The sequence below is a fragment of the Cricetulus griseus genome, chromosome 2 (assembly GCF_003668045.3).
Source record: "Cricetulus griseus strain 17A/GY chromosome 2, alternate assembly CriGri-PICRH-1.0, whole genome shotgun sequence".
In the NCBI taxonomy this organism is placed as follows: Eukaryota; Metazoa; Chordata; class Mammalia; order Rodentia; family Cricetidae; genus Cricetulus; species Cricetulus griseus.
The window spans coordinates 72,782,871-72,809,653 of NC_048595.1; the positions used below are offsets into that span (position 1 = coordinate 72,782,871).

General features: G+C 38.6%; 1 protein-coding gene across 1 annotated transcript in view; it reads right to left on the reverse strand.

The window, feature by feature from the left end:
* The window catches only part of Frmd3 (FERM domain containing 3), a 145,832-nt gene that overhangs the window by 13,314 nt on the left and 105,735 nt on the right, over positions 1-26,783 (reverse strand). The window contains exons 7-13 of the mRNA XM_027400230.2: positions 24,522-24,609; positions 21,541-21,629; positions 16,278-16,341; positions 15,111-15,199; positions 11,413-11,487; positions 11,067-11,135; positions 2,097-2,221 (exon numbers count right to left, since the gene is read on the reverse strand). Of these exons, the coding sequence (XP_027256031.1) occupies positions 2,097-2,221; positions 11,067-11,135; positions 11,413-11,487; positions 15,111-15,199; positions 16,278-16,341; positions 21,541-21,629; positions 24,522-24,609 (599 nt within the window). The remainder of the gene's footprint in view (positions 1-2,096; positions 2,222-11,066; positions 11,136-11,412; positions 11,488-15,110; positions 15,200-16,277; positions 16,342-21,540; positions 21,630-24,521; positions 24,610-26,783) is intronic.

A 26,783-nucleotide genomic window follows, 5' to 3' on the forward strand; every position in this document is an offset into this window, starting at 1 on the left:
ATACATATATTTTCAGGGTCAGTACTATAATGTGGCTTGAAACAGTTTTTCCATTAAAAATAGTTCCAACTATAAAGCTCTGATGCTGAAGAAAATACTTGTGTCAGTGAACATACAGAAGTTGAGCTGGTGCCTAACTACAACCTTTATCCCTATTGACCAGCACTTATGATGCTGGTAGGTACTCTCCATTCTACCAGAAGAAAACAGTAATCATGACTATCATCCATCTACAAACCCTGTAACCTACAACACTAGCCTAGGTGCAAGATATATTGATATAATAGTGGCATAAATGTTATGGGAGTAACTCATCACTTCTTTCTTTTAACTCATCACTTCTTGATTGGATTTAAATCTCACTCCATGAGATGGAATCCATATGGGACAATGCTAAAGTAGCTAACACCCTGAGACTAGATAGGTCATGGATCTAGAGGAAAGCTACTACTTTTATTCTGCTAAAGATACATAGCAATAAAATGACTCCTAATGATATAGTGCTATATTCATAGATCAGTGCATTGCTTAACCCTTATCAGAGAATCTTCTTCCTAAAGTAGATGGTAATTAGCACAACTGGACAGTGTATGAGAGTGAGGGACTTTGGAGCACTCAATCCTAAGTGAGATGTCTTCATCAAACCCCTCCCTTAAGGCTCAGGGATCTATCCGGAAAAAGAGGCAGAAAAAATTATAAGAGCCAGAGATGATGATGACTCTAAGGAAACAGTGTTCTCCAAATACAACTGGACTGATGTACATATGGACTCACAGAGGTTATGATAGCAAGCATAGGATCTAAGCAGTATCAAGCTAGATGGAGTCCCAGAACTGAGAAAGAGAAGTGGACACAGGGTCTCACCTCTAACCAAGAAGGTGTTTATAATTGATACCCACTGACAAAGAAAAGACAGTTTTTGCTAATTACATTGGAGTGGCACTGGGTATATCAACCACTCCAGGGCAGGTGCCATACCCAGGAATAGTTGGTTATCACAAAACAAACTCCATGGATCACTAATAATTTCATCTGCTTCATCTCATGTTCCTGGAATATTTCTTTGAGTGAGATTAACTTTTTATAATGGTCATCAGTTATCCCAAGGTTAATTGAAGAAGGAAGAGAAAGATGGGTCTGACTTTTGGAGAAAAGACAAATTACATGTGGATTTGTGACTCTAGATTTCTACACAGATGAAATGTAGATGGGAAAACAAACTTAAGAGCTAGACAGGTTGAACAGTTTGCATGAGAAATTCAGAGTCCCAGATTGTTGTTATTTTGGGACATCCTTACACTATATGGTGGTTTGAATAGATATGATCCCCCATAGACTCATGTGTTTGAATGCTTAGCCTGTAGACAACGGCACTATTAGGAGGATTGGCCTGTTGGAGTAGGTGTGGCTTGTTGGAAGAAGTATGTCACTGTGGAGGCAGGCTTTGAGGTCTCATATATGGTCAAGCTGTTCCCAGTGACACAATCTCCTTGTCCTCAGATCAAGATGTAGAACTCTCAGTTTCTTCTTCAGCACCATGTCTGCTTGCCTGCTGCCATGTCCTGTCATAATGATAATGGACTAAACCTCTGAAACTGCAAGTAAGCCCCAATTAAATGTTTTCCTTTATAAGAATTGCCGTGGTCATGGCGTCTCTTCACAACAATAAAAACCCTAACTAATGGTGATTGAGAAATTGGGTTTTAATATTAATGAATTATAATATTAATGAATTATAATATTAATTAAAATATTAAATTATAATTAATTTAATATTAATGAAATCAAATTCAAATAGCCAATAAAAGTGATTGTTTCACTTAACAGTGCATGTCTTGCACCATTATTTCTTTCACAAGTAATTTTAGAAATATTGGTTTATCCAGACAGGGTTTCTCTCCTGTGTAGCCTCGGCTGTCCTGGAGCTCACTCTGTAGACGTTGTTTGCCTTGAACTCACAGAAACACAATTGCCTCTACTTTCCAAGTACTAGGATTAAAGGTGTGCACCACCATTGCCTGGCTTAGAAATATTTTGAATTCACAAAATTCCCTCTTCCTCAGAAAGGAGGCTTCTAGAATGAAATGGTGACTTACCCTCAGACACAGGAACTTCCTCTTCCTGTTCAATGGGGGAAGGAAGCAGGGGCTGCAAGGGCTCCATGTTAATGATGAGCTGTTTGTTTAAGGAGTGAGAGCTGCGACTCTGAGTAATGTTGGCTCTAAAAACAAACAGGAGTCAAATAAACTAGTGTTCACTGCAAATACTGCCCCTACTGTCTGGACACATAAAGAGAGTAATGCTAATAGTAAACATGCCCTAACATTTAAAACACATAGCTCTCCTTGTCACTAGATTCCTGACAAAAGTCTACAAATTCTATTCAACTTGATGAACAAAAATAAAGTTCCCCAAATGTCATCAGTCAAAGATATGCTTGGTGACAACACAGAAATTTTAAATAGACACAGGAAACACACCAGGGATTCTCCTAGCACTGAATTAGACAAGTAGAAATGTAAATGACAGTAGCTCAGAGCCACTGAACCACCACCACAAATCCTGCTTGGACAGAGGCTACATGATCTGCAACTCTCAACTATCTTCATGTTGTCAGTTGTCCAATGTTTGAGGTTTTCATTCATGCCTGCCTTACCAGACAGTCATGAAGCTTAGTTCTGCTTCTCCTTTGGAAAGTCATGTACATAACAGAAACTATGACAAGTAACATATGGCAAGGAAACTGCTGGTGTCTCATTAAAACTATTGACAGTCAGCTAGCAGTCCATTTGTATTGCCTCTTGTGGGGAGAACAGTTGTGGACCACAGCATAGAGTGAAGTAGAGACCTGAAGGTACATGTTAAGTGCTTAACTTTCTCTGGTTTCCTGTCAAAACCAAACCAACCATTCCTTTGATAATGGTGTTAAATATCTCCTCCTTGAAGCCTTTCTGGTTGGTTCCTCAAAACAGGCACTCACCCTTTTATTTCTTCCTTCCTTTTCATATACTTCTCTCTCTTCATTCATAATTCATCATGTTTGTTTATTCTGTCAGGTTGCCATTTTTGTACTTATCAGCCTCACTCTGAAAAGACTCCTGGCCATTTGTAAGTGCCTTACAGTATCTCACTGGATACCTTCTTATAGGGTTTCCAACTCTTAAACTGAGTACAACCTTAGTTTGACATAACCTGGAATTTCAGATTGCCAAGGATTTTCTCAGGCTGGAAATTTCTGCTAGGACTTTCATGGGAAGACATAGAGTAGGATGTTTATTCACATCTTGAATTGGAAACTTCCACAACTGCCACTGGCTGCATTGGCAGTTGTTTAGCCACAGAGTCATTTCTTCTTTTATTCCAACTGACACTGGAACTGATGATTATGTATTAGGTGATCTGTTTGTTTTGATGATTAGTATATCTCCCAATAAGAAACTCCCTTTGTAGAAGTAACATTTTCACCTTTTAAAAATTCTGAGACACATATTATGAAATACATTTTGTATCATCTATCTTCCTCCCAAAATTCTTCATCTGGAGATGTGAAATATTTTGATATTCTTTTTCAATTGCATCGTCCAACAACTGCTTTGTTCTAAGACAGGCTGAGGTTACAAGGGTTGTCATCCCAAGTATAAGTCCGTCTTGGTACTGGAAGAAATGTGGGGGCAATTTGGCCCCTATACATAGGCTCATCCTGCTGCAATGTAGTAGAGGTCCATGGCTTATGGTTTAGGCATAGGGTTAAGACAGATGACTCTCATAGGGCATTAAAACCTCAGATTTTAAATAATATGACAGAGAAGGGCATAGATTTTCAGTTAAGTAAAAGACTCAGATAAATCCAAAGGCATTTCCCACAGCACAAAGTTCTAAGGCTCCAAGTGCTAGGAAAGCCTGATAACTTGAGCGAAAGATCAAAGGAAGTTAATGGAACAAATGGATCTCCCCCACTCCTTCTTATTTCTATGTTCTAAAATTAATATTTTGTTCTTTGAAATCCATTTGTTGAAAAAAATTTCTGTAAAAAAGATTCTCATTATGATGGTACTAAAAGGCAGGGCATCTGGATATGATTCAGTCATGAGAGCCCTCATGACCAGTTAAGAGTCCTTATAAAAGTGCTCTGAAGACCAGTGGGGTAGATCAGTAGGTAAGCACACTTGCCACCATAACTGATGATCTGATTTATTTTAATCCCAAGACCCCATAGAACAAGGATATAACCACTTCTTTAAGTTGTCTACCGCCAACTACATATATGCCATAATGAGTACACATGTACACCCACCTCCCCTCTCTAAATAAATAAAAAAGAAATAGAATGTCAGGGCAGTCTATTTCCTCCTTCCTTCAACTTTAGAGCAAGAAAGATGTTTCTGCTTATGGGGAAGCCATCACCAGACATCAAATCTTTCAGTGTTTCAGTCATGGGCTTCCCATCCTCCAGAACTGAGAGAAATAACATGTTGTGTGCAAACTACCCCATCTGTTGTATTTTGCCATAGAAATAAGTATATTTCTTTTAGAAATAAATTTTCTATTTCTTTTAGACTAAAAGTTATCCCTATTTACCTATTTGAAAAGGTTACAATGAGGATGATTGACATGGGTTCATTGGAAGCAAAGGCTCATCGGCACAATGGCTAAGGACAAATATTTAATAGAACATGAATCTGAATGGCCAGTTCATTTTACAAACTGAATTGCATACACTCTGTTAATCTTCTAGGTTTCTTAGTGTGCTAATAAGTCAGGCAGGAAAAATATTATATTTGTATTGATAAGAGACATTGAGATTCAATAGTGCTCCCTCTCACTGACAAGGTCCTAGACTATCTGACAAATCCCTATTCTCAGGCATAGGAAATTTCCCTTCTAGTTGTTGATCAGAGGTGTGTGTGGTTGTCCAAGATACTCTAAAAAAATATAGGTTAACGTGTTGCTCTTGGTTGTTTCCTAAAACTTGAAGGCAAGATCCCACTGCAGAAGATACAACGTATTTCACGCACATGATTTGGAGGAACTGAGTTGTAATTGACATGAAAGCCTCCTCCCTGAAGACTAGCTGTCATAGTATCAGAAGGTGCTATACAAACTGCCATGGGAAAAAAAAACCCAATGATCCTACCCTGCTTTAAAGCCTGAAAACCAGGAGGGTAAGCTGGTGGGGTATTCCTAATTGGATAACGGTGGCACTTTTATGTTGGGGGTAAATAACATCTGTCTAATTGTACTTAAAGGGATAAAATTCATGTCTGGTACCATAAACTTAGCCAAATACCCTTGGCTAATGATGTGATAAATTCTAGAGGAGAAGTTACTATTGCTATTTTCATAAATCAATACGATTTCCAGCAGTTTTTCTGAATAATTTCACCTACAGATAACTAGTTCTCACCCTTCATCAAAGAAGCTTCTTTTTATAGCAGATGGATTCTATTATAGAAATCTACAACTGGTCAAAATGCAGAGAAAAAGTGAGCATGGTGTGCCCAGCTTCAATTAGGATATTTACAATAAACTTCTGTACCTAAGGCTCAGAGAAGATTGCGGAAGAGTGCATGGAAAGATTGTAAGTTCCAGAAGATAAGAATACCAGCTGAAAGACAATGTCTTCTAGTCATAAATGGGAAGCTGCATTCATAAATCTCAGCAATATGGTTATTTGGACAAGATCTACATAAGCCTAATATCAGCTGACATGCCAATACGGATGAGGGAAATTTCACAAGGCCCACCCTAGATGAATAGATACTGGCATCGATGGCTGATGGAGAGGGAGATTCAATTTTCTCTAGGAATGACCCCCCCAATAGGTTATCCAATCCTAAATAGTCAGCCCTAAACACATGTACCAACAAGTAACATTAAAAGAACCCAGTAAGTTTATATGTCTGTTTGTGTATATATGCATATAATATATACATGAAGATATATGTGTATACACATATGTCTATATATGTATTTAATGAAAATTGCAGAGTGTGGGCATAGAAGGAGTTGGAATGGAGGAGAGGTAGAAGTGATTTAATATACTCAAGTATGAAATACTAAAAAAAATAAAACTAAATAAAAACACAGGGGTTACATGCTCAAAACCAGAATTCTAAATTTTGCCTAGTTCTTTTGTTTTATGCCATGCTTTCTACATTAGTGAGTGTACAGCACCCCAAAGGGATTTGTTTTACAACTAATATTTTGAAGTTGGGGCTATATAAGAAGGTCCCACTGTGCCAAACCGTTTTGCGAGAATTTGCCAAGAGCGGGCTGGAGGAGAGATGGCTAAGTGGTTACGAGCACTGCCTGCTCTTCCAGAGGACCCAGGTTCAATTCCCAGCACCCACATGGCAGCTCATAGATGTATGTATGTACACCTGTTCTCGGGGATCTGATGCCCTCATACAGACACGCATGCCTGAAAAACACCAATGTACATAAAATAAAAATAAATAAATAATTAAAGAAAAGAATTTGCCAAGATTCAAATTGGCTTCTACTTTGCCATAATTCCTCATATCCTGAGTTGTTTTAGTCAATTCTGTGATGCTATAACAAATATAGAATGTTGGTAATGTACAAATAAAATGAATTTATTTAGAATACGAGTCTAGTGACTGGAAAAATCCTGAAACCATTGTGTAGTCACTGTCTTAGCTCCTGCCGAAGGCCATATGGTGGCCAACCTCACAACAGACAATGCAGAAAAACAAACTGCAATGTTCAAAAAGGCAAATGTGAGGCAGTATCATCTTCAAGAAAATTAATAATTTGGTTCTTACAAGAGAACTCAATAGCATCAAGCAATGGAATGCATCCATGAGGGTGTTATCTCCATGATTCATGTAGCTTTAGTCTTAATTTTCTCACCTCCTCAAAACTGCTCTATCAGGATCAAGGTTCTGGTATAGAAATCTTTGTGAAGACCCCAAATCTTATCATGAAGTACCCGATTCCTATGTCAAGTAAGAACACATGCTACATTTCTACTCTTATACACCCCACCCATTAACTGTCTGTAGAAATGCCTAACCTATTTCACAAGCCACTTGTGTTCAATAGTATCCAAAGCAAACTGTCATTAAGAATTCTATTATAGGAAGAAGGCTGGTTGTGGCACATTAAGGTGGATTCTAACATTGGAAGATATAATTTGTGTAGACTGACTTTTTTTTCTTAGCATGAGAAAAGCATGTATTCAAAGATGGGAAGACTGAAGTTACACAACTGAATTGTAAACTGATGACAAGTCAACCCAGGACTCAAAATGGTGACAAAACAGAATGAGTTACACTGAAGTATATGACAGTCATTCACCTCTCTATGACCAAAGGAAGTAGTGCTGGCCTGTTGTCTGAATGTCTTTGAATATGAATGTATTCTCCAGATTCTACCTTCCCATTTTCACAAGGTTGTACTTTAAACCAGAGGCATTGCCATGCTGAGAAAGTGCCCTGTCACTCAGCTGAGTGCTAAGACATAACCTCTGTGTTCTAAATGAATGATAATAATGATATCATTGCTTTCCATGTGTATGTTGCTTTACATTTAAGAAGCTTTTTCAAAAATGCCCCCAACAAAAATCTCGAAGTAGGTCAAGGCAATATAAGAATCCTATTTCATAGATGGGTAAACTAATAATCTACGAAATTCAGTGACTTACTCAAGGCCACAGAGCTGGCAGGCAATGCAGCAAAGATTAAAATCTATTCATTTTTGTATCAGAATATTCTTGTATCTTGCTGGTTCTGGGTGTTCTGTGTGTCCCCTCGTGGTGGATGCTATGCTCCAAGCTGCAGCCCTCCATCTGATGTGGCCTCTTGGCTAGGCTCAGGGATTCTTCCCCAGCAGCCAGCCCAGGACAGCTTTCCCCAGGGTCTTCCCATGCCATCAATAAGGGCCAGTGAACTAACATCAGAGTGGGCTTCTCTTTCTGAAGGAAAGAATAATCCTAAAATATTCTCAGTCTGTTGGTTTCTGTCTCTTTATAAATACACACTTTTTCAGAAGCAAGATTCTAGGAGCCTCTAATTTTTTTGAGGAGTAGAATCTCAGGTGTGAGAAAGGATGATAAATTAGTACTTTATAATTGCCATTATAGACTAATGATATTTTCTGAAGTGTCCCCACAACATATAACTTCATTACTACATTCTTACTTTTGATAGTCAAGTCAAAATGCCAACATAGTTTAAAAATAAAATAATGGTCTAAGAGAAACAGGTCCACTCATGCAAATGACTTTTTGGAAGTTAGACATTACATGAAAGTGTTGCACAGGACTACTGCTTTGACCACATGGTGCCTCTGGAGAGGTTAAGGGACTTCAGAATAGCATCTTGGACACATCTCATGACTAAGAAAAGGACTAAAATCTCTTATCAATTAAAAAGAAGAAACTAAGAGATCCTTAAAGCTATTTCCTATCCAAAATTTCTGGGAAAGTCAAAAGGATATATTCTATTTTTGTGTCTTCCTTTCTGCTATGCTAAATGGTCACAGCTTAGGAGAGGGGAAGAGTGCTCTAAATTCCCTTCTGATCTTTGAGCAGCCTGACACATATTTAGATAGTACATCAAGGTACCCTCAATCAAGAGCTTCTCCACTCTCTGATCCTGAGAGGTTCTCCTATTTTTTTAACACTGGAGAGATGGCTTTTACAGATCTGCATATGAGAGCTCTCCTTAGGACTACTGAAATGAAGAAATGAAACAAAAGATAGACACATCTGTCAGGTCTTCTGAAGACTTCAGCTATGTTCAGCTTTTTGGGAAACAGGTAATGTCTAGGAGCCCTTGAGCGTCTGGCTTGGCCTAGTTTCTGGGAGGTCACAGCTATTTCCTGCCTATAACTTCAGCAACAAGGTGAAGTACTACTGAGCTCATGCAATCTTCCTGCAAATGGAGGAAATTTTGCAAATGTGGACATAAAGGAAAAACTTTTGGGTTCCAAAGTTGAAGAAGGAAGAACAGGTGCCAACTCTCCTGTGAGAAAGTCCCTAACTAATTTAGCTTATCATAGAAGTCTTATGGGGAAGCATGAGGGATAAGGAGGGAAGTTTTGGGGGTGGGACTTACAAGGGCAGTGGAGAATGAAGGTGAATAAGAACAATATATATATATATATATATATATATATGTACATATATATATGTACATATATACATATTCACACAAGACATATGTGTGTGTGTATGGAAAGGTTATAACAAAATCCATTATATCACATAAATTAAAAAACTAAAATAGGTTGTAATGACTTTGTTTTCAAAGGGCGGATATTATAGTGAGTGTTCAGCTTAAATATTTAGTATAATTGAAGCTTAGGACATACATTTGTTTTGGTAAATTGTGGTCATGTAAAGTCAGTTTGGCAAAGAAAACTCTTAATTGCTAAGAATTAACTATAGACAGATACTTTAAAGAAAATGTGCAGGAGATAGGCAGGAGGATGAGAATTTCAAGGTTATCTTCAGGTACGTGGTGAGCCTGAGGTTATCTTGGGGTACAGGAGACTCTGTCCCCCCTCAAAAATGTGTACTTGGAACCTACTAATGGTCGTGTCCTTCTACAGTTTGGTCTTTGGGAGTATAAAGGCTACATGTAAATTGTTTCAAAATTAGCATATGGAAAATCACACTATGAAAGAGAAGGAGTGGAATAAGCCTTCTGTTCTCCATAAGGCCAAGCAAATCAAACCATTGATCAGGTACAGAGGCACTCCAAAGTATCTGAGGTGACTTCTGTTTCTTTATAACACAAAAATACACACTCCCAAGTAGAGACTTAGGAGCATGAGATGCATTTAGTTGTGTGTGGAGAGCTTCATGTAGCAGAGCATGTGTGAAAAACCTTATGCTATGCAAATAAGCCCAAAAGACCATATGATGTTAAAAGCACTAATCGTTTTTTATAATGTTGCTTTTTGAACTGCTATCCTTTTTCTTTTCTCCATCCCATTTTTCCCCTTGGGAACTCTTTGTCTTTTCCTAACAAATTATCACTGCTCTACTGTAACTGTATGGCTCTGGTCAATTCATTTCTCAGGGACAGAAGAAGCTAGAAGCCCTCCAGATGTGTTCATGGTATTGCAGATTCCCGAGATATCACAGGGATGGATATATACTGTTCAGTTGCAGAGAAGGACTCAGAGCAGAGAGCCTGACTGTTATGATAAATCTTTCTACCAAAAGCCGCCAAGCCCCACCGCCATGTGTGTGCTTTACGCCAGCCGCCTGCCTGAGTTAGGGCCCAAATGAATACACAGAAACTTGTATTAGGTTCAAATGCTGCTTGGCCAATGACTAGGATTCTCATCTGTTAGCTCAGTCTCAATTATCATAAATCTATATATTTTATAAGACTTATCTTATAGAGGATACCTTCTGCTGGCACCCTCCCTTGCCAGTGGATCACATTGCGCCGCTGGAGGAGGAGAGGAGGGGAAAAGGGGACACTTCCTGTTTCTCCTTTCTTAAATATGAGTGTCCTTGCTATGTCACTTCCTGCCTGGAACACCACTTCTCTACTACATTTCTCAGAATCCTCTTTGACTCCTAGTCCCGTCTAACTTGCTGTCTCATTGGCCAAACAAGTACTTTATTTAACAATCAATAAGATAAACATGCATAGAAGTACTTTCCCCATCACCTGACTGATGAGCAACATATTGTTAGACCTATTCTATGAGGACAGTGTGACAGAGTGATGGAGCAGACAAAGCTAGCAGGAGCCATCCAATGGCACATTCTTGCTTAGTCATACAGCATTCTAGACCTGATACCTATCTGCATATCAAGTTACCTAAGAGGGAACCAAACTGCCCTCAGGTCACAGCCCTGACAAATCTGAGGGATAATTCTATGGAAGTGAGTGTCTTGACTTCATGCAGCATGTCACTATCCATAGAGACGTAAGAGTGGAGTAAGAAAAGTTAGGATAAGAAATTATTTTTGTGTTGTTGTAGAATGAAGTCAGAGCCTCACGTGTATTAGTCTAGCTTTTCAGTGCCTTTGTCTGTCACGGAAGCACCCTCTCCATGCCAGAAGGGAACACCTTACTCACCTGTGCACCTCAGGAGGATCCCTCTGGATTTTGGAGCTTGCCTCTACCACTTCTTTGGCCACTTTACCACTATAAAATACACAAATACAATGCATGTGATTGGACACTCCAAAGAAATGGGGAAGGATATGCACATGCTTCCAAATTGGCTCTAAGAGTTCACCTCTTCCTTTATTCAATGAGGAAAAGCTATGTGGAGGTTTAGGTTGCCCAGTCAGGAGAATAACTCAATGGAATGGGAAATAGACTAGCAAAGGGTTATAAGCACAATATCTAAAAATAAAACATTCCAATGTAAATGAATGCCCCCCCAACCCATCACAGCAGTGGATTCACTGTTACCCACCTATATCGAAATCTACTTCCTTTAAAAAATATCTTGCTGCTTGACACAGTCTTGATCTGACTTGACTTGGCATACCTTTAAAGAAAAGCATAGCAGAGGTAGTAGTGACATTGAAAAATTCAATCAGGACACACAGTAGAGCTGTGTCAATCACTCACTTGGACTTCTAGGGAAAATATCCATTTTACATGTACACTAAGCATTATACACATGTTCTGAAGGTGTTTCTCAAAAGAATAGAAATTTATGTACATTGTAATTTGATATGTTCACTGATTAGTGCTATTCCTTTCACTGTGAACACTATTCGTAACCCACAGTTGTATTTTATACTCTTGCAAAACGTTTCAAGCAATGCTGATGAATAGAAGAAATTGTTGCCTCATTCATAGCTGAGAGATATAAAATTATATAATATGACATTATTAAATTTATTAATGATGGGACACTTTGTGAGCTATCTGTGTAAATATCAAAACAGAAATCAGCTTTCTAGCCAGAAAGGTCATTCATTGTTACAAAGAACTCACTATAAAGAACTCTTCATGTGCTGTTTTATCAATGGAAATGGGTCCATGTCATCACAGCATGGACACTAGCAATGTGTCACCATGAGTGCTCTTTAAAAGACAGATGATTAGGATACATAAGAATAAGAAGGCCAGTACAGCACTGATTCAGTAACCTCTGAGTATACACATAAACATGAAAAATACACTCTGGAAAGAACTCAAGAACATGGGCTGTCTCAGAGTGGAGCATAAGGTACTATGACAGCTGAGGATGCTGTCAGTTTCTATTATCAGTCACTTTAAGTCTTATGCAAACATAAAAAGAAATTGGAAAGAATAGGCATTTCAGTATGGTTTGAAATACTGATAATACAAACCCCTCCAAAAAAAACCTCTCCAAACCACAAATAACACCCCCCTTGAAACCTCACCAAGTCCATGTTTAGATGAAGAACTATGGGCAATTATGACAAGAGAGAGAAAGAGAGAGAGAGAGAGAAAGAGAGAGAGAGAGAGAGAGAGAGAGAAATCAGTCTTTCCAAAGAATAAGCTGCCCAATGTGATAGTAGATGCCAAGTGGTAGCCCTAAAAAGGATATATGTGTATGTGTATGCATATACACACGTATGTATGCACATATTCAACACTAAATGGAATCAACAGTTTTTATTTATATATTTATATTTATTAGCAATAATAATTAAAATGAAAGAGTCATGAATTTGAGAGTTTGGGTGGAATACAGAAGGAGTTTGAAAGAAGAGAGTGAGACAGATATGACACACACACACAAAACTAAGAAAAATAAGAAACACAAATCAGTTTCAACAGTATAGCTTCATGGTGCAGGGAGAAGTAGACACTGCCAAATAAAAACCAAACAAGGCACTGGCAGTCCTACATTCAGGACAAGCTGACAGCCCTCACTGGCCTCAAATCCACTTTCTGACTATACTGTTACAGTGATTTTTCCAGTGGTTGGGTCAGAGGTATAAAGAAATCCCATTGCATCATTATATATAACCAAGAAAAGCAATAGCTAGGAACTACTTTTACAGCAAGATTATTGTTAAAAACTGAGCTACCTTGAGAATTTGAGAAGGGAAACCAATCATAGATCTGAAAAACACACTTTTGTCTGACCTTCCCCAACAATGAGATTGATGACTACCTTAATTGCCATCCTAGAGTCTTTATCCAGTAGCTGATGGAAGCAGAAGCAGACACCCACAGTTAAGCACTGAGCCACACTCCTGGAATTCAGTTGTAGAGAGGGAGGAGAAGTGAGCAAAGGAGTCAAGACCATGCTGGAGGAACCTACAGAACCAGCTGACTTGACCAAGTGAGAGCACATAGACCTGAGTTGTAAAGCTGGGGAACCAGCATTGGAACAAACCCTCTGAATGTGGGTGCCAGCTAGAAGACCTGGGAAGTCTATGGGATCTCTAACAGTGGAATCAGTATTTATCCCTAATGCACAAATGGACTTCCGGAGCCCATTATGGAGAGATACTATTTCAGCTCAGATACACAGAGGAGGGCCTAGGCCCTCCTCCAAATGATGTGACAGACTTTGATGATCCCCATGGAAGGCCTCACTGTCCTTGGGGAGCGGGTGGGGGATGGGTTGGGAGGTTGTTAGGGGGCATGGGAGGATGGGAGGGAGAAGGAATGGGGTGGGGTGTTGATATGTAAAATGATTGTTTCTAAATAAAAAAGGGAAGAAAGAGCTCAATGAAATGAAAAGAGAATGGACTTACATAGATGAAATTAAGTTGTACTCATAATGCCAAAGAGAACTCAGAAATAAAGCCATTGAAACTAAAAAAAGGAATATGCATTATCCTTACTTTATGTCCTCCCTAGAATTTGTTGTCTTTGTTTTTGTGAACTTAGCCATTCTGACTGGGATGAGATGAAATGTCAAAGTAGTTTTAATTTGCATTTCTCTTAAGTTAAAGGATGTTGAGCCCTTTTAAAAATACTTCTTGGCTGAACCAGTCGTTTTCCATACCTAGGCAAGACTTCCAGTGGTGGGGCTGGAACACGAATCCAGACACAAAACCTTCAATCTACAGCCTGTCCGGCCTGTAAGATGTGCTGGGGCAATGGTGGCTCAAGCTTGTGGGCAAGCAATGCCACCAGAGGGAGCCCATGACCACCACCACTCCCCTACGCCCCCCCACCCCCGCTGCTACATGGATAGCTAGTAATGGGTTGCTTACTGATCCAGAGACCTAGGGTAGAACCAAAAACTACTGGGGGGTGGTGGAAGTGGAGGGAAATGAAATGATTCCTTATGATAATCTGCTATATTCATAGATCGGTGCCTAGCCCAATCATCATCAGAGAGATTTCCTCCAGCAGCTGATGGAAACAGATGCAGAGATCCACACCCAAACATTCAGCAGAGCTCGGGAGGGAACCCCACAGAAGGGGAAGGAAGATTGTGAGAGTCAGAGGGTGGAGGACACTAGGAGAATGTGGCTCCCAGATCAACTAAGCAGGATTCTTAAGGGCCCACAGAGCCTGCTTGGGTCTGCATTGGGTCCTCTGCATATATGTTGTAGTTGTTTTGCTTGGGGATTTCGTGGGACTCCTAACAGTAAAAGTCTGGGTGTTTTTGATTCTTTTGCCTGCTTGCAGGACTGTTTTCTCCTGCTGGCTTGCCCCATCCAGCCTTGAAATGAGAGTTTGTGCTTAGTTTTATTGCATGTTGTTATATCATGTTTGATATCCCCGGGAAGCCTGCTCTTTTCTCACAGGAAAGGGAGGAACAGTGGATCTGGTGGAGAGGGAAGATGGGGGATGTCAACTGTGAGGAGAGGAGGCAGTGGAGGCTGCAGTTGGGATGTATTGTGTGAGAGAAGAATACATTTTTTAAAAAGGAGAAAAAAATACTTCTTAGCCTTTGAATGTCTTCTTTGAGAACTCTCTGTTTGGTTCCATAGCACAGTTTTAATTCAGGGTTGTTCATTTTTGTTTTAGTTCTTTGAATACTCTAGACACTAATCTTTTATCAGATGTGTATATGATAAATAATTATGTCCTAAATATATATTACATTTAAATAGAATAAATACGAAGTGCGATATTAAACAAAATGAGTATGTAGTCATTGGCAGGGCACAAATGGATCCACAAGCGCTTTAAAAACCTATAATCAAATGAACACAAGAGTCTTACTTATAAAAGGCTTGGTTTTCTACCCCACATTTCCATAGATGCTTGCAGGCAGCTGGTGTTGAAGTATGGAATGCCAAGACAGAATTTTTCTATTAAAAATAATAAGAAAGGGTATGTTAAACACAGTTTATATTATCCATGTGTTTCATTAAGGAATCGATGTATTGTAGCTTACTATAGATTTTTTGTATGTACATGGAGATAGGTTAGGCATGCGGGTCCCGTGTGAAGGCAAGAGGTTATATTGGGTGTATTCCTTTACCATTTTCAAAACTTACTTTTGAAACAGTCTCTAACTGAACCTGGAGTGCACCACTTCAACTAGAGTGGCAAGCCAGCAAGCTCTACAAATATCGCTTCTTCACATAGGGCTGGGGGCAAGGATCTTATGTGGCCTCTGGGTATCAAACTAAAATCATTGTGGTTACACAGTAAATACATTGATCCTTCTCTCTAGTAATCCCTCCGATATTACTATATTCACTGAAGTTGAAACAGTATAACTTTTTCCTCACTCATCAGACATCTATAATCTATTTAAATTCTATGCAAAGCTGATTCATAATCTTCACTTATACTCCAGTCATCACCAACCTCTCTATCAATCCTTGATTAATCTAAAAATTGCTTATCACACTGGAAGAACATTTCAGTCAATAACAAAAGTCAAGAAAATTAGCAAACTTCAAATCTAGCTTTAATGTTCAATATTTTAGTAATAGCCTTCCACCAAGTCCATTCCCTGGTGAGCCCACAAACTATATTTAATGACTACTAAAAACTCTTGGGGAAAAACAACTTGGGCATATACACTGTGGCCATAACACTTTATTTAGTGTTGACTGATATCTAGTTTTATAAGAATTTCTCTTCTGCTTCATTTATTTACATCTTAGACAAAGACTTCTGGTGAGAGTCCAATAAAGTTTATCCCAATCTGTCTTTTACATACATTCATACAGTGGACATTGCTCATTCACTATATTTTTACCTGTGGATTACCACTGCCTTGTCTAGAATTAAAATGTTTCCAATGAACAGCATCCATTATCATCACTCTTCAAAGTAGGGCAACCATACTAAAAGCTATTGTATTCTTAGGTCTCTCTTATGCACACACATTTGTACATGTACACATATCAAGTAATTATAAAATCAGTATCTGACCTCCTTCTGGGTGCCAATCACATAAAATGTCTTTCCTTCAAACTTCAATTTGCAGACATCTGGCCTAAAAAAAATAAAGTCTCTGTATGAGAAGGAAAAACAAACAAAAAAACAGCCCTCCCAAACTACACCTAAACAAGGCACCTAACTTTGCCATATAAATCTATCTGACTCACAAATAACTACAGTGAATCAAAATATTTTATTATCATTGATGGGATATTGAGAATGGAGGTCTCTAAGTAAATTATGTAGCAATTTTCTTCCCAAGAGTTGATGTACTGCAAGCTCAGAATTATTTCTTCTTCTTCTTCTTCTTCTTTTTTTACAGTTAGGATACATCTTTCCTTTAATAGGCTTTGAAGTGTTTATAAACATTAGCAACTGAAACATCAGTTGAAGAGCTCACTGTTTGAAGTATGAAGAATGTTAGTAGAATAATATGAATTCAAACTTTCAATTTTTTTCCATTCTTCTCCATCCATCTCTAGGAAGAACATATACTACATGGCAAATTTTCAAAAGAATCACTCCTGCCCACATTGAAATTCTCCAAAAAATAATGGTCAAAAGACAACCTTGATTTAATCTCAAAAGGCTATTTGTTGTAACCTGGTTTGAATGTAGATCCACAGTCATTTTTTTGATGAATGGAATGAAAGGTGGATTTAAAAAAATCTTTCATCTAATTTCTTGGATAGTTATATTGCATGTGTGTTTTTCCCATGAGAAAGGAAACAGGGCTTCCTTTACCTGTTTCACTGTAGGTATAGAATTTTTGAAATGGTAACAAAACTGGATTTAAAAAAAAACATTTATGATTTACATGAGAAGAAAATTTGATTTAGCAAGAGATGCATGGTCATAACAAATAAATATGTTAAGAAGAAGCCATAAAGAATGGGATCCACATGAACACAGTACCAGTAACATAGGCAACCTGAAGAAATGAAAACAGAAACAAATACTCTAGAGACTATTCGCCTCCATCTTTCCAATGACCCCTTCACAAAATGTCACATGGAAAAGACAGGTCAATCTGCATTTAGTGCAGCAGCTTCTAATCAAACCATTCCAGGTCTAAAGTAATTTTGGAACATTCGTATAACATCCTCCAAGACTTTTGCAGTCCTGGGATAGAATGAGGGTAGTCTTCAAGTTACCCATGCTTCCCAAACTAAGTTGGAATATCTATGGTATCTACCCTGGAATTGACTGAAGTAAACACATTGGAGCTTCTTTGTCAGATGCTGAAAATCTAGAGAAGAAAACCAGATAGCAACATCATATAACCATTTATAGATACCAAATTACACTAGATTTCCAAAGTGCTCTTACAAACATTGCATTTGTTTCTCCCCCAACTCCTTCACCCTTTCTAAGACAGACATATATATCTAATACCCATTTTATGAATGAAAACATTGAGACACAAAGAATTTAAGGATGATTTCTAAGATACCTAATTGTGGAAGAAGAAGACAAGTGGGTACAAAGGAGGATTGAAAGGATGACTGATTAAAATCAATGATACAGTAGGAACAGATGTTATATAAAAGTCATGGGTCTTAGATGAATCTAGCACTTAAATATAGCAGAATGCTTAGGAACAGGCATCAATATAGGATTAATTGGCTATTCTGGGTCTTTTGTTATTCCATATGAATTTGTGGATTTTTTCTATTTATGTGAAGAAAGTAATGAGGATGTTGATTGGGATTGCACTGAATCAGTAAATTTTGTTTGGAAGGAAGGTCTTTTCACAATGTTAATTCTACCAAACCCTAAACATGGGAGGTCTTTTCAAATTCTAGTATCTTCCTCATTTTATTTCTTCACAGATTCAAACTTTTTGTTGTAGAGGTTTTTCACTGCCTTTATTTGGTTTATTCTAAATATTTTATTTTAGTTGAGAAATTTTGAATAGGAGTGTGTCTATGATTTCTTTCTCAGCATGTTTGTCACTGGTGTATACAAAGACTAGTGAATTTTGTAAGTCAATTATGTGTCCTAATATTTTGCTGAAATTATTGATAGTTCCTAGAAATTTTCTGGGAGAATTTTGGGATCTCTTGGAGTATAAAATCATATAACCTTCAGTTGGGAATAATTTGACTATTTGTATCCCTCTGATTCCTTCTCTTGCCTTATTGCTCCAGCTGCTGCTTCAAGCATATTATTGATAAATAGTGGGAATAGTGAGCAGTCCTCTCTCATTCCTGATTTTAATGGGACAGCTTCAGAATTTTCTTTATTTAGGATGATGTTGACTGTGGGTTTGTCATGCATAACCTTTATTATGTTCGAATATGCTCCCTACATTCCTACTTGTTCTAGGACTTTCATTATGAAGCCATGTTGGATCTTGTCAAAGGCTTTTTCTTTTTCTGAATGTATTGAGATGATCATGAGATTTTTGTATTTTTTTCATTTGTATGGTTTATTACATTTATTTCTTACATATGTTGAGTTTGTTTTGCTGGGATAAGGCCAACTTGATCACGGGATATGTTCTTTTTGATGCATGCCTGTATTTGTAAGAATTTTAGAATGTATCAGGGATACTGGCACCTCCCCACCCAAACACATGAGTGAGCATGTGTGTATACCTGGTTTGGGTATTAGAGTAATACTGGCTTCACAGGAGGGGTTTGGAAGTACTCCATGCTTGTATGTTTTGAATAATTTAAGAACTATTGGATGTGGATTTTTTTTATTTTTTTATTTTTATTTATTTATTTTTTTTGTTTTTCAAGACAGGGTTTCTCTGTGTAGCTTTGGAGCCTATCCTGGCACTCGCTCTGGAGACCAGGCTGGCCTCGAACTCATAGAGATCCGCCTGTTTCTGCTGGGATTAAAGGCGTGCGCCACCAAAGCCCAGCACTGGTTGTGGATTTTCTTTGGAACCCTGTTAGAATTGATTACCTTTTATAGATCATAAATTGATCTATCATGAAGCTACATAGCAAATGGTTACTTCCAGTTTTATTTTTATTTCTATTGATGGGAAAAATACACTGGCCAAAAAGGAACTTAAGGGAAGAAAAGTTTATTGCAGGTTACAACAACAGAACATTATCCATCTTTGAGAGAAGTTAAGGCAGGAACTCAAGGTAGGAACTTGAAGGCAGCCCAGCACTCTATTCCATACAGCAAACTCTAGCCAAGGAATCTACTTCACAGCCAATCTGCATGGCAGGAACCATAGCTTTCTTACAGTTTAAGACTACTTGCTTAGGGAATGGTGCTGTGCACAGTCGGCAGGCTCCTCCTATAACAGTTAAATAAGACAATTTCCCACAGAAATGTCCACAGGCCAATCTGATCTAGGATTTAGATTCTTTTCCAGAAATTCTAGTTTGCTTGCTTCTCTGTGATAAACACCCCGAGCCCCTGCCCCAAATCTACTTCTGTGGGAAAGGAATGATTCTTTAAGTAACAGCTAAGGGAAGCCAATGTGGCAGGAACTCAGGGAGGAGCTTGGAGGTAAAAACTGAAGCAGTGACCACAGAGGAATGTTACTTACTGGCTTGCTCCGTTACATTTCTTACACAGTCCAGGCCTATCAATCAGAGGTGCACCACTAAGAATTAAGGAAATGCACCCAACTGACATGCCCATAGGCCAATTGAAAGAAATAATTCCTCATTTGAGATTCCCTCCTTCCATGAATGTCTAGAATTTTGGGCCAAGTTGACAAAAACTAGCTAGCATAATCTACTCCTTAACTCAACAACAAACATATTACTGTTAAATCATAACTTTCCTGTATTTTGTTCCCAAGATCTTATGTTCATGTCACAATATAAAATACAGTCCTACTTTTAATAAAATAAAGCCTTGCAGTCTTATAAAAATTACAATAATTTAAAAGTCAAATGTCACCATTTCTATTTCAAAAAACAAAACAAAACAAAAACAAACAAACAAAAAAAAGAAAATGCACTGGGGCACAGCAACAATCATATCAAATTGAAACCAAACTGTGACACTGTGAAAATAGCGCAGTGTCCAATATCTGGGAATCACTCATGACCTTTTGGGCTCCCAAGGGCTTGGGTAGCACCACTACTCTAGCTCTGCAATAATAGTACACACAGAGGCTCAGCATGCTGCACTGTCCACCGTCACTGGCCCTGGTGGTCATCTCATGGTCATGGTATCTGCACCTGAGACTGTACCTCCACTTGCTTCACTGAAGGAAGCCTGACCCTGACACATGCTGCCAATCCTCAGCTTTTTTCCCCATGACCGCTTCAGTCCTGCCATTTCTATTGCAACCGAGACTGCACCATTACATACGGCTGCTCCTGAACCATCTTCATGGACTCTGAACCTGCCACATGGTGCCAAGCCTCAGCTATTCTTCATGACACCTTTATGTATCTAAAAGCAGTGTGATGTGGGAGACTATTAGACATTAACATGCTTGGCTTTCAGGTTGAGATGCAGCTTTGGCCCTCTTTGGACCACAGCTTCTGTATGTTGATCCTGAAGAAATACTTCCTAGAAGATTTCACCTCAGTGATGGTGGTGTTATTAATAACAGCTGATGTTTCAGTCCTAGCTAACCATTATTAATTGTTCCACCAAGCAAAGAAGGTTTTCTTTCCACAGCATCTTAATCCAAAGCCTCTTACAATTTTTTCTTCTGAATCTTCACAAGCCAGGCCTCTGTTGTTTACATTGCTTTAAGCATTATATTCCAATCCCCAGAACAGCTCATTATGCTCTGTCAATCTCTGTTGTGTACCAAAGATCCAAAATCCTGTAACAATCTTCTCCAAAGCAAACATGTTCAGATGTGTTCCAGAAAGACACTACTGGCACCAATTTTTTAAAATAAATTTTCCTTATCTTGAGGCAAGAACTGAAGTAGAGGCCCTGGAGGAACACAACTTGCTTGTTCCAATGGCTTAGTCTGCTACCTTTCTTATACAGCAAAGGCCTGCCTGCCCAGGGATGCTGTAAACCACAGTAGGGTAGGCTTTATTACATCCAATAGCCATCAAGAAAATGATGTTAATGGGTTAATGACATTTTAACTGATGAAGTTCTTCAGTGGAGAGCCACTCTTCTCAGGTATATCCAGGATTTGTGTCAAGCTGACAAGTGCTAACAAGAACACTTTAAGTTGTGTCAAGTTGACAGTTGAAGCTAAGCAGGACACTACTGACAGTGCTGGAAAAAATAATGCTAAAGAAAAAAAGGAGGCAGGGGAGATCAAGAAAAAGGTAAGCCATTTTTCCAAAGATGTACTTACCACTTTCTCAAATGGATTCTCTTATTTCCCTGGAATACCACAAACCCTGCAGCAGTGAATCCTAAAAATGCTGTAGCACCTCGTGAATCCTGAAGAAATGCAAACAAAGAACTATTTGGATTGAGAAATATAAATGATAAATGACATGCTAATTTTCCTTCATCTTGGGTTAATTTAAACCAAGGTCAGCAACTATAGCCATAAACTAAGTGTTTAAGATGGAATTCCCAAGAACACGACTTCCAAACTCTGGGGAAAATCTAGTGTTATGTATTGTTTTTCTTCCAGAAATAGACATATTGCCCTAACAGGATCTATATAAAAAAATACAGTTTTCTTCCAAATACTTTAGTTTCCAGTGTTTTGAATTGCTTGTGCTCTGGATCTTCTCTGTAATGCCAGCAAACTATTATTGGTTACCATGAGCTCTCTAATGCAATGAAACCAAAACTTTGACCATTTCTGATAATCTGTTTCAAGCACATGCAGAATTTCTGGCATTATCAGTATAAAAATCACCAGGAAAAGCCCACTTAACTTCCAGCCAATCCTGAAATTCTAAGCAACTCCTGGATGACTTAAGGCCAAAAAATAACTGAAATATCCAGTCAGTTTCCAAACAAGAAAATAAACAGAGGGGAATACATTCCTGCAAAGAATCTAAGCCACTGAATGAAATACACATATTTATATCATCACTAAAGGCATCTGGCAACTATCATAACATAATTGTATAGGCAGGAAAAGAAGAAGCATGTGTCAATACAGAGAGATAAAACCATCCTAGCACTACCCTGTCACCTGGCAGCCTGACTTCCATGTTCACAGAGCTTGAGGCAATAGGGGTTGGGTAAGCTCTGGCCAAGCAGATCTTTATGATGTTTTCCAAGTGCGGCTAATGAGCAGACTGAGCTGAGTACAATAGATCCAGCACTTAGCTAGTAATCTGTCTTGGTCTGGGTAAATAGAAATGCTAAAGAATAACTTCAAAACTGATTTTAATATCCTGACTGATCCTATCCTAATCAATAAACTCCCAGTTCAGTGAGAGACCCTTTCTAATAAAATTGTGGTGTAGAGAGGTTAATGAAAGACACCAAGTCTGACCTTGGGCCTCCACATGTAAGCACACACATGTGCACACTCAATCACATACATGTATGACACATATGAGAGAGAGAGATAGAAAAAGATAGACACATAGAGAAATAATCTGCAACTCTGAGATACAGCATAGGTAATTCTGATAAAAGTTGTTTATGTTTCATCCTTGTAGGAAATGTTGCCAAATAATGAGAAAAAGAAAAAGATTAATAAATATTTTCACTTAATGTATTTCAAAAGTTTCTTTTCTTTTCCCTTCATCTTTCTCCATTTTGAAGACTACATTGAAAAGTTAGTATCATTTTACTGTTTGTGTTGGTAACATAAGTTACACTACCTTGTTGGCCGGGAATGTCCAAGAGAGCCTATTGCTTTGTCCTTAGTAACCCCACAGAGGTGGAAGGTAGGATCCTATTGCTGAAGATACCATGCACTTCAGAAACAGGGTCCAGATACCTCTGAGCTGGAATTGACCAGAAAGCCCTCTCTATAGGGACTCGTGGTGCCAGAAGAATCCATGCAAGTTTCCAAAGTCTTACTCAGCTATAATAATGCCTATGAACTACATCAATGGCAATCAAGGCATGATAACCCTAAGGGTGCAGTAGTGTCAGACATACCTTGGCTCTCTAATTCGACAAAAACCTGCACAACAAGAGGGACACCATACTGTAAACCTAGGTAACTACTGAATGCTAGGGAAGTCATACTTGTATTGGAGGAGAACTTACAACCACTAATTTACCAAACCAGCATAACCCCTAACAACAATTTATATGAAAAAAAAACAACTGTCTTTATAACCACTGATAAGTGTCTCCTTCACTTACCATCAAGTAAACTTCTGTTTGATAGAGATGGAAACCATTACAGAAAACCACAACCAATCAAAATGCCAAGTTGTATATCCCAGTTCCAATGGATACATCTATAAATCATCCCTCTACCTAAGGTTTAAAGGCAGCAGGAATGAACTAGGAGTACCAAGAGGCAAAGTTCCCAGGGAATGAAGGTGGGCAGAGAGAAGGCACTCCTGTATGCAGGTTGTTGCAGCATAAGAGTAAGTCAGGAGAGTCAGGAATGGAAGACAGGAATTACAATAAAATTTGCCTACCCAAGTCCTAGCCTAGTCTAGCCACTGGGACCTGTGGTAGAGAATGATTCTGTGGGTACATGGGCATCAAAGAGGAACAGAGATGGGCTTGAAAGAAAGTCTGCAAAGGGTGGCCCTGAGACTATGTTTTTGTTGGTAAAGACCTTGAAAGTAAACCTGTTTGAATACTCTCACTTTCTGAGGTAAATCATCCAGCAGATGTATAAGTGTATACACATTAATTTAGGGAGATTTGGCTACTCCAATACAATTAGTGAGCATTTCCAGGTCTCTGGCACAGACTCCAGTCACATCCAAAACATTTGATCATAGCCTATTTCTTATTTTATTTTATTTTATTTTATTCTTTTATTAGTTTAAATTAGGAACAAGCTTGCTTCACATGTCAATCCCCTCTCTCTCTCCTTCCCCTCCCCCAACATCCCACCTGCCCCTAGCCATCCCCCCTCCACTCCCCAGGTAGGGTAAGGCCCTCAAAAGGGGCTTCCCAAAGTCTACCACATCATCCTGGGCCGGGCCTAGGCCCTTCCCCATGTGTCCAGGTCAAGAGAGCATCCCTTCACATGGGATGGGCTCTCAAAATCCCTTCTATTTTTTTTAAGACCTTACATATTTAATACAGTCATAGCCTACCTCTTATGTCTTCCAAATGATTGTTAAGGTAAGGCTTTATAAATCTAAGGGTATTCTGCCAGGCCTACATGCCAATAATTTTATGTTGGACAAAATGATGATTATATGGTGACCTGCTTGAGGCAGTTACCTTGCATGGGTGAGGATCCACCCCATAAGTTTCCAGTGTGTGAGCTTTAAGGAGTAAGTTGAATTCAGCAATCGCTGGGCTCTGACCTCTAAAATGACACACACACACAAATTTAGAGAGTTCAAATGAAATATCACCAATAAAAACAAGTAGCCCCTTTAATCAATCAAATATTATTTTCTGTTTAATATAAAGATCCTTGTCAGTAGGACTAGTACATCCATCAGTACTTCTCACCAGGCAGAGCCCTTTAATGAATGTCACACTTTGTAGCTAATTATATAGAAATACACTGCTGTATATTATTAGCATTCTAGTGAGTATACAGTTAATCAATAGTATCAAGTTAGCAGAAAGGATGTCCCCACCAATTAAACCTAATAAAAAAGAAAACTCAGGATCCCTCCTTTACTATGTATTTTAAAAGATTATCCAGGATGAATGGTTTTTCTTGTTCAGATCAGAAAGAGGGCAATCTTATTTAACCTTCAATAACAATCCTAAACAGAACCTTCTGGGCATAGAACATTTGTAAATAATTCTACAAAAAGCCCTGGAACACCAGAGGAAACCTCAAATATTAGTTCTAGAAGTCTCTCCTATGTTGGTAAACAAGCCGCCGGGAGAAGGGGCTTAGCAAACACAGTTTCAGGAAGGACTGACTTGCACACTGAGATTATGTAATATTTCAAAGATCCAGCTTTGACTAACATTAGTATCTCACATATACCACAAAGAATCCAAACCATTCCCAGTCAAGAATTGTATTCGATGAAAAAAAAAAAACAGAATGTCATTTTATATTGTAATTATAAAATTATATTATGCCATTCAATCTGACTGCACCTAAGGTTTCTGCATATAGGATTGTCACTTGAGCTCTTCAATACATTAAGGACTCATCATTACTTTAAATTAAAATGGTGTCCACATGCTTTCTCCCTGAAGCATTCCAGGTTCTTCCTTTATTCTTACTGATTGAAGTTTTGCTTCAGTATGTCTGCAGAGCATCCTCATCATAATCAGTATTGTTGGCTCTTTAGTTAAGCCACTCTTGTTTGGATCTCTCTGTTTCTATGCAAAACACACACACACACACACACACACACACACACACACACACACACACACACACTCCTACTTGCTTTAGGACAAAGTCAATGAAGCTGTGCTATCCTGAATGTTATTAAACAACAATCTATTCTGACAGCCTTCAAAGAAAAACTTCAGCCTTAGTCATGTGGACAGAATTCAAGGCGCACTAAGATCAAGCCAATGTGTCCCTTTGCCTCCTAAATTTTCAGGACAGTGCCTCTGCATACTTTTGTCTTAGTTAAAAGGCTCTCACTCTACCACAGACTAGTTAGAACTCTTCTGCTGTATAGAGATGGCTACTTTCATGGTTGGCACATTTTTATTTTATTTTTCACTTAAAAATTATTTATTTTATATGTGTGGCTGTTTTGCTTGCATGTATATCTGTGTACCACATGCATGTCTGGTGCTCTGGGAGGCCAGCAGGGTGTATTAGATACTGTGGAACTGGAGTTACTGATGGTTGTGAGCTGCTACGTGGGTGCTGAAAATTGAACATGGGTCCGCCATGACTGAGCCATCTCTCTAGCTCCTAACAGTACATTTTAAAAGCCATACATTATTCTTTTGTAAAATTTAAGTTGTCTTTAAGGTCTATCTTTCTTTTTCTAGTCCATGCAACAAAGGCTACAGTTCAGTTCCCCCTTCACACTTTCATTTGCTCTATGCTTGTTCCTTAGAATGGTAAGTTGAGAGATGGACTCTTTTAGAGATGTGGGCACGTGCAAAAGTCAATAGAGATGTTGCCCTCAAAAGGTTGACTGTAGTTCTCATGGCATTCCTAGTTAACAACTCTGTGAGAGATAGGTATTTTAAATAGAGCAATACAAGATTTGGGATAATGGCTCTGCATCAGCTCCTGTTTACTCTGCTCTGTTTGAGGTCCTGTCTGGGCATCATTCGATGATAAAGCATAAGTGAAATAACCCTTTCCTCCCCAACTTACTCTTGATCATGGTGTTTTATCACAGCAATAGTAATCCTAACTAGGACAATAGTGAAATTTTTGGATCTAATTTTATTCTTTTGCATGATGATAATTGCTTTTCCCAGCAAAGGTTGACAAGGCAGTGGGATCTGGTTTGCTTTTGAGGGAGAGTTTCTCTGTGAAACACTCTTAGCTGTCCTAGAACTCACTCTGTAGACCATGCTGTCTTTGAACTCACA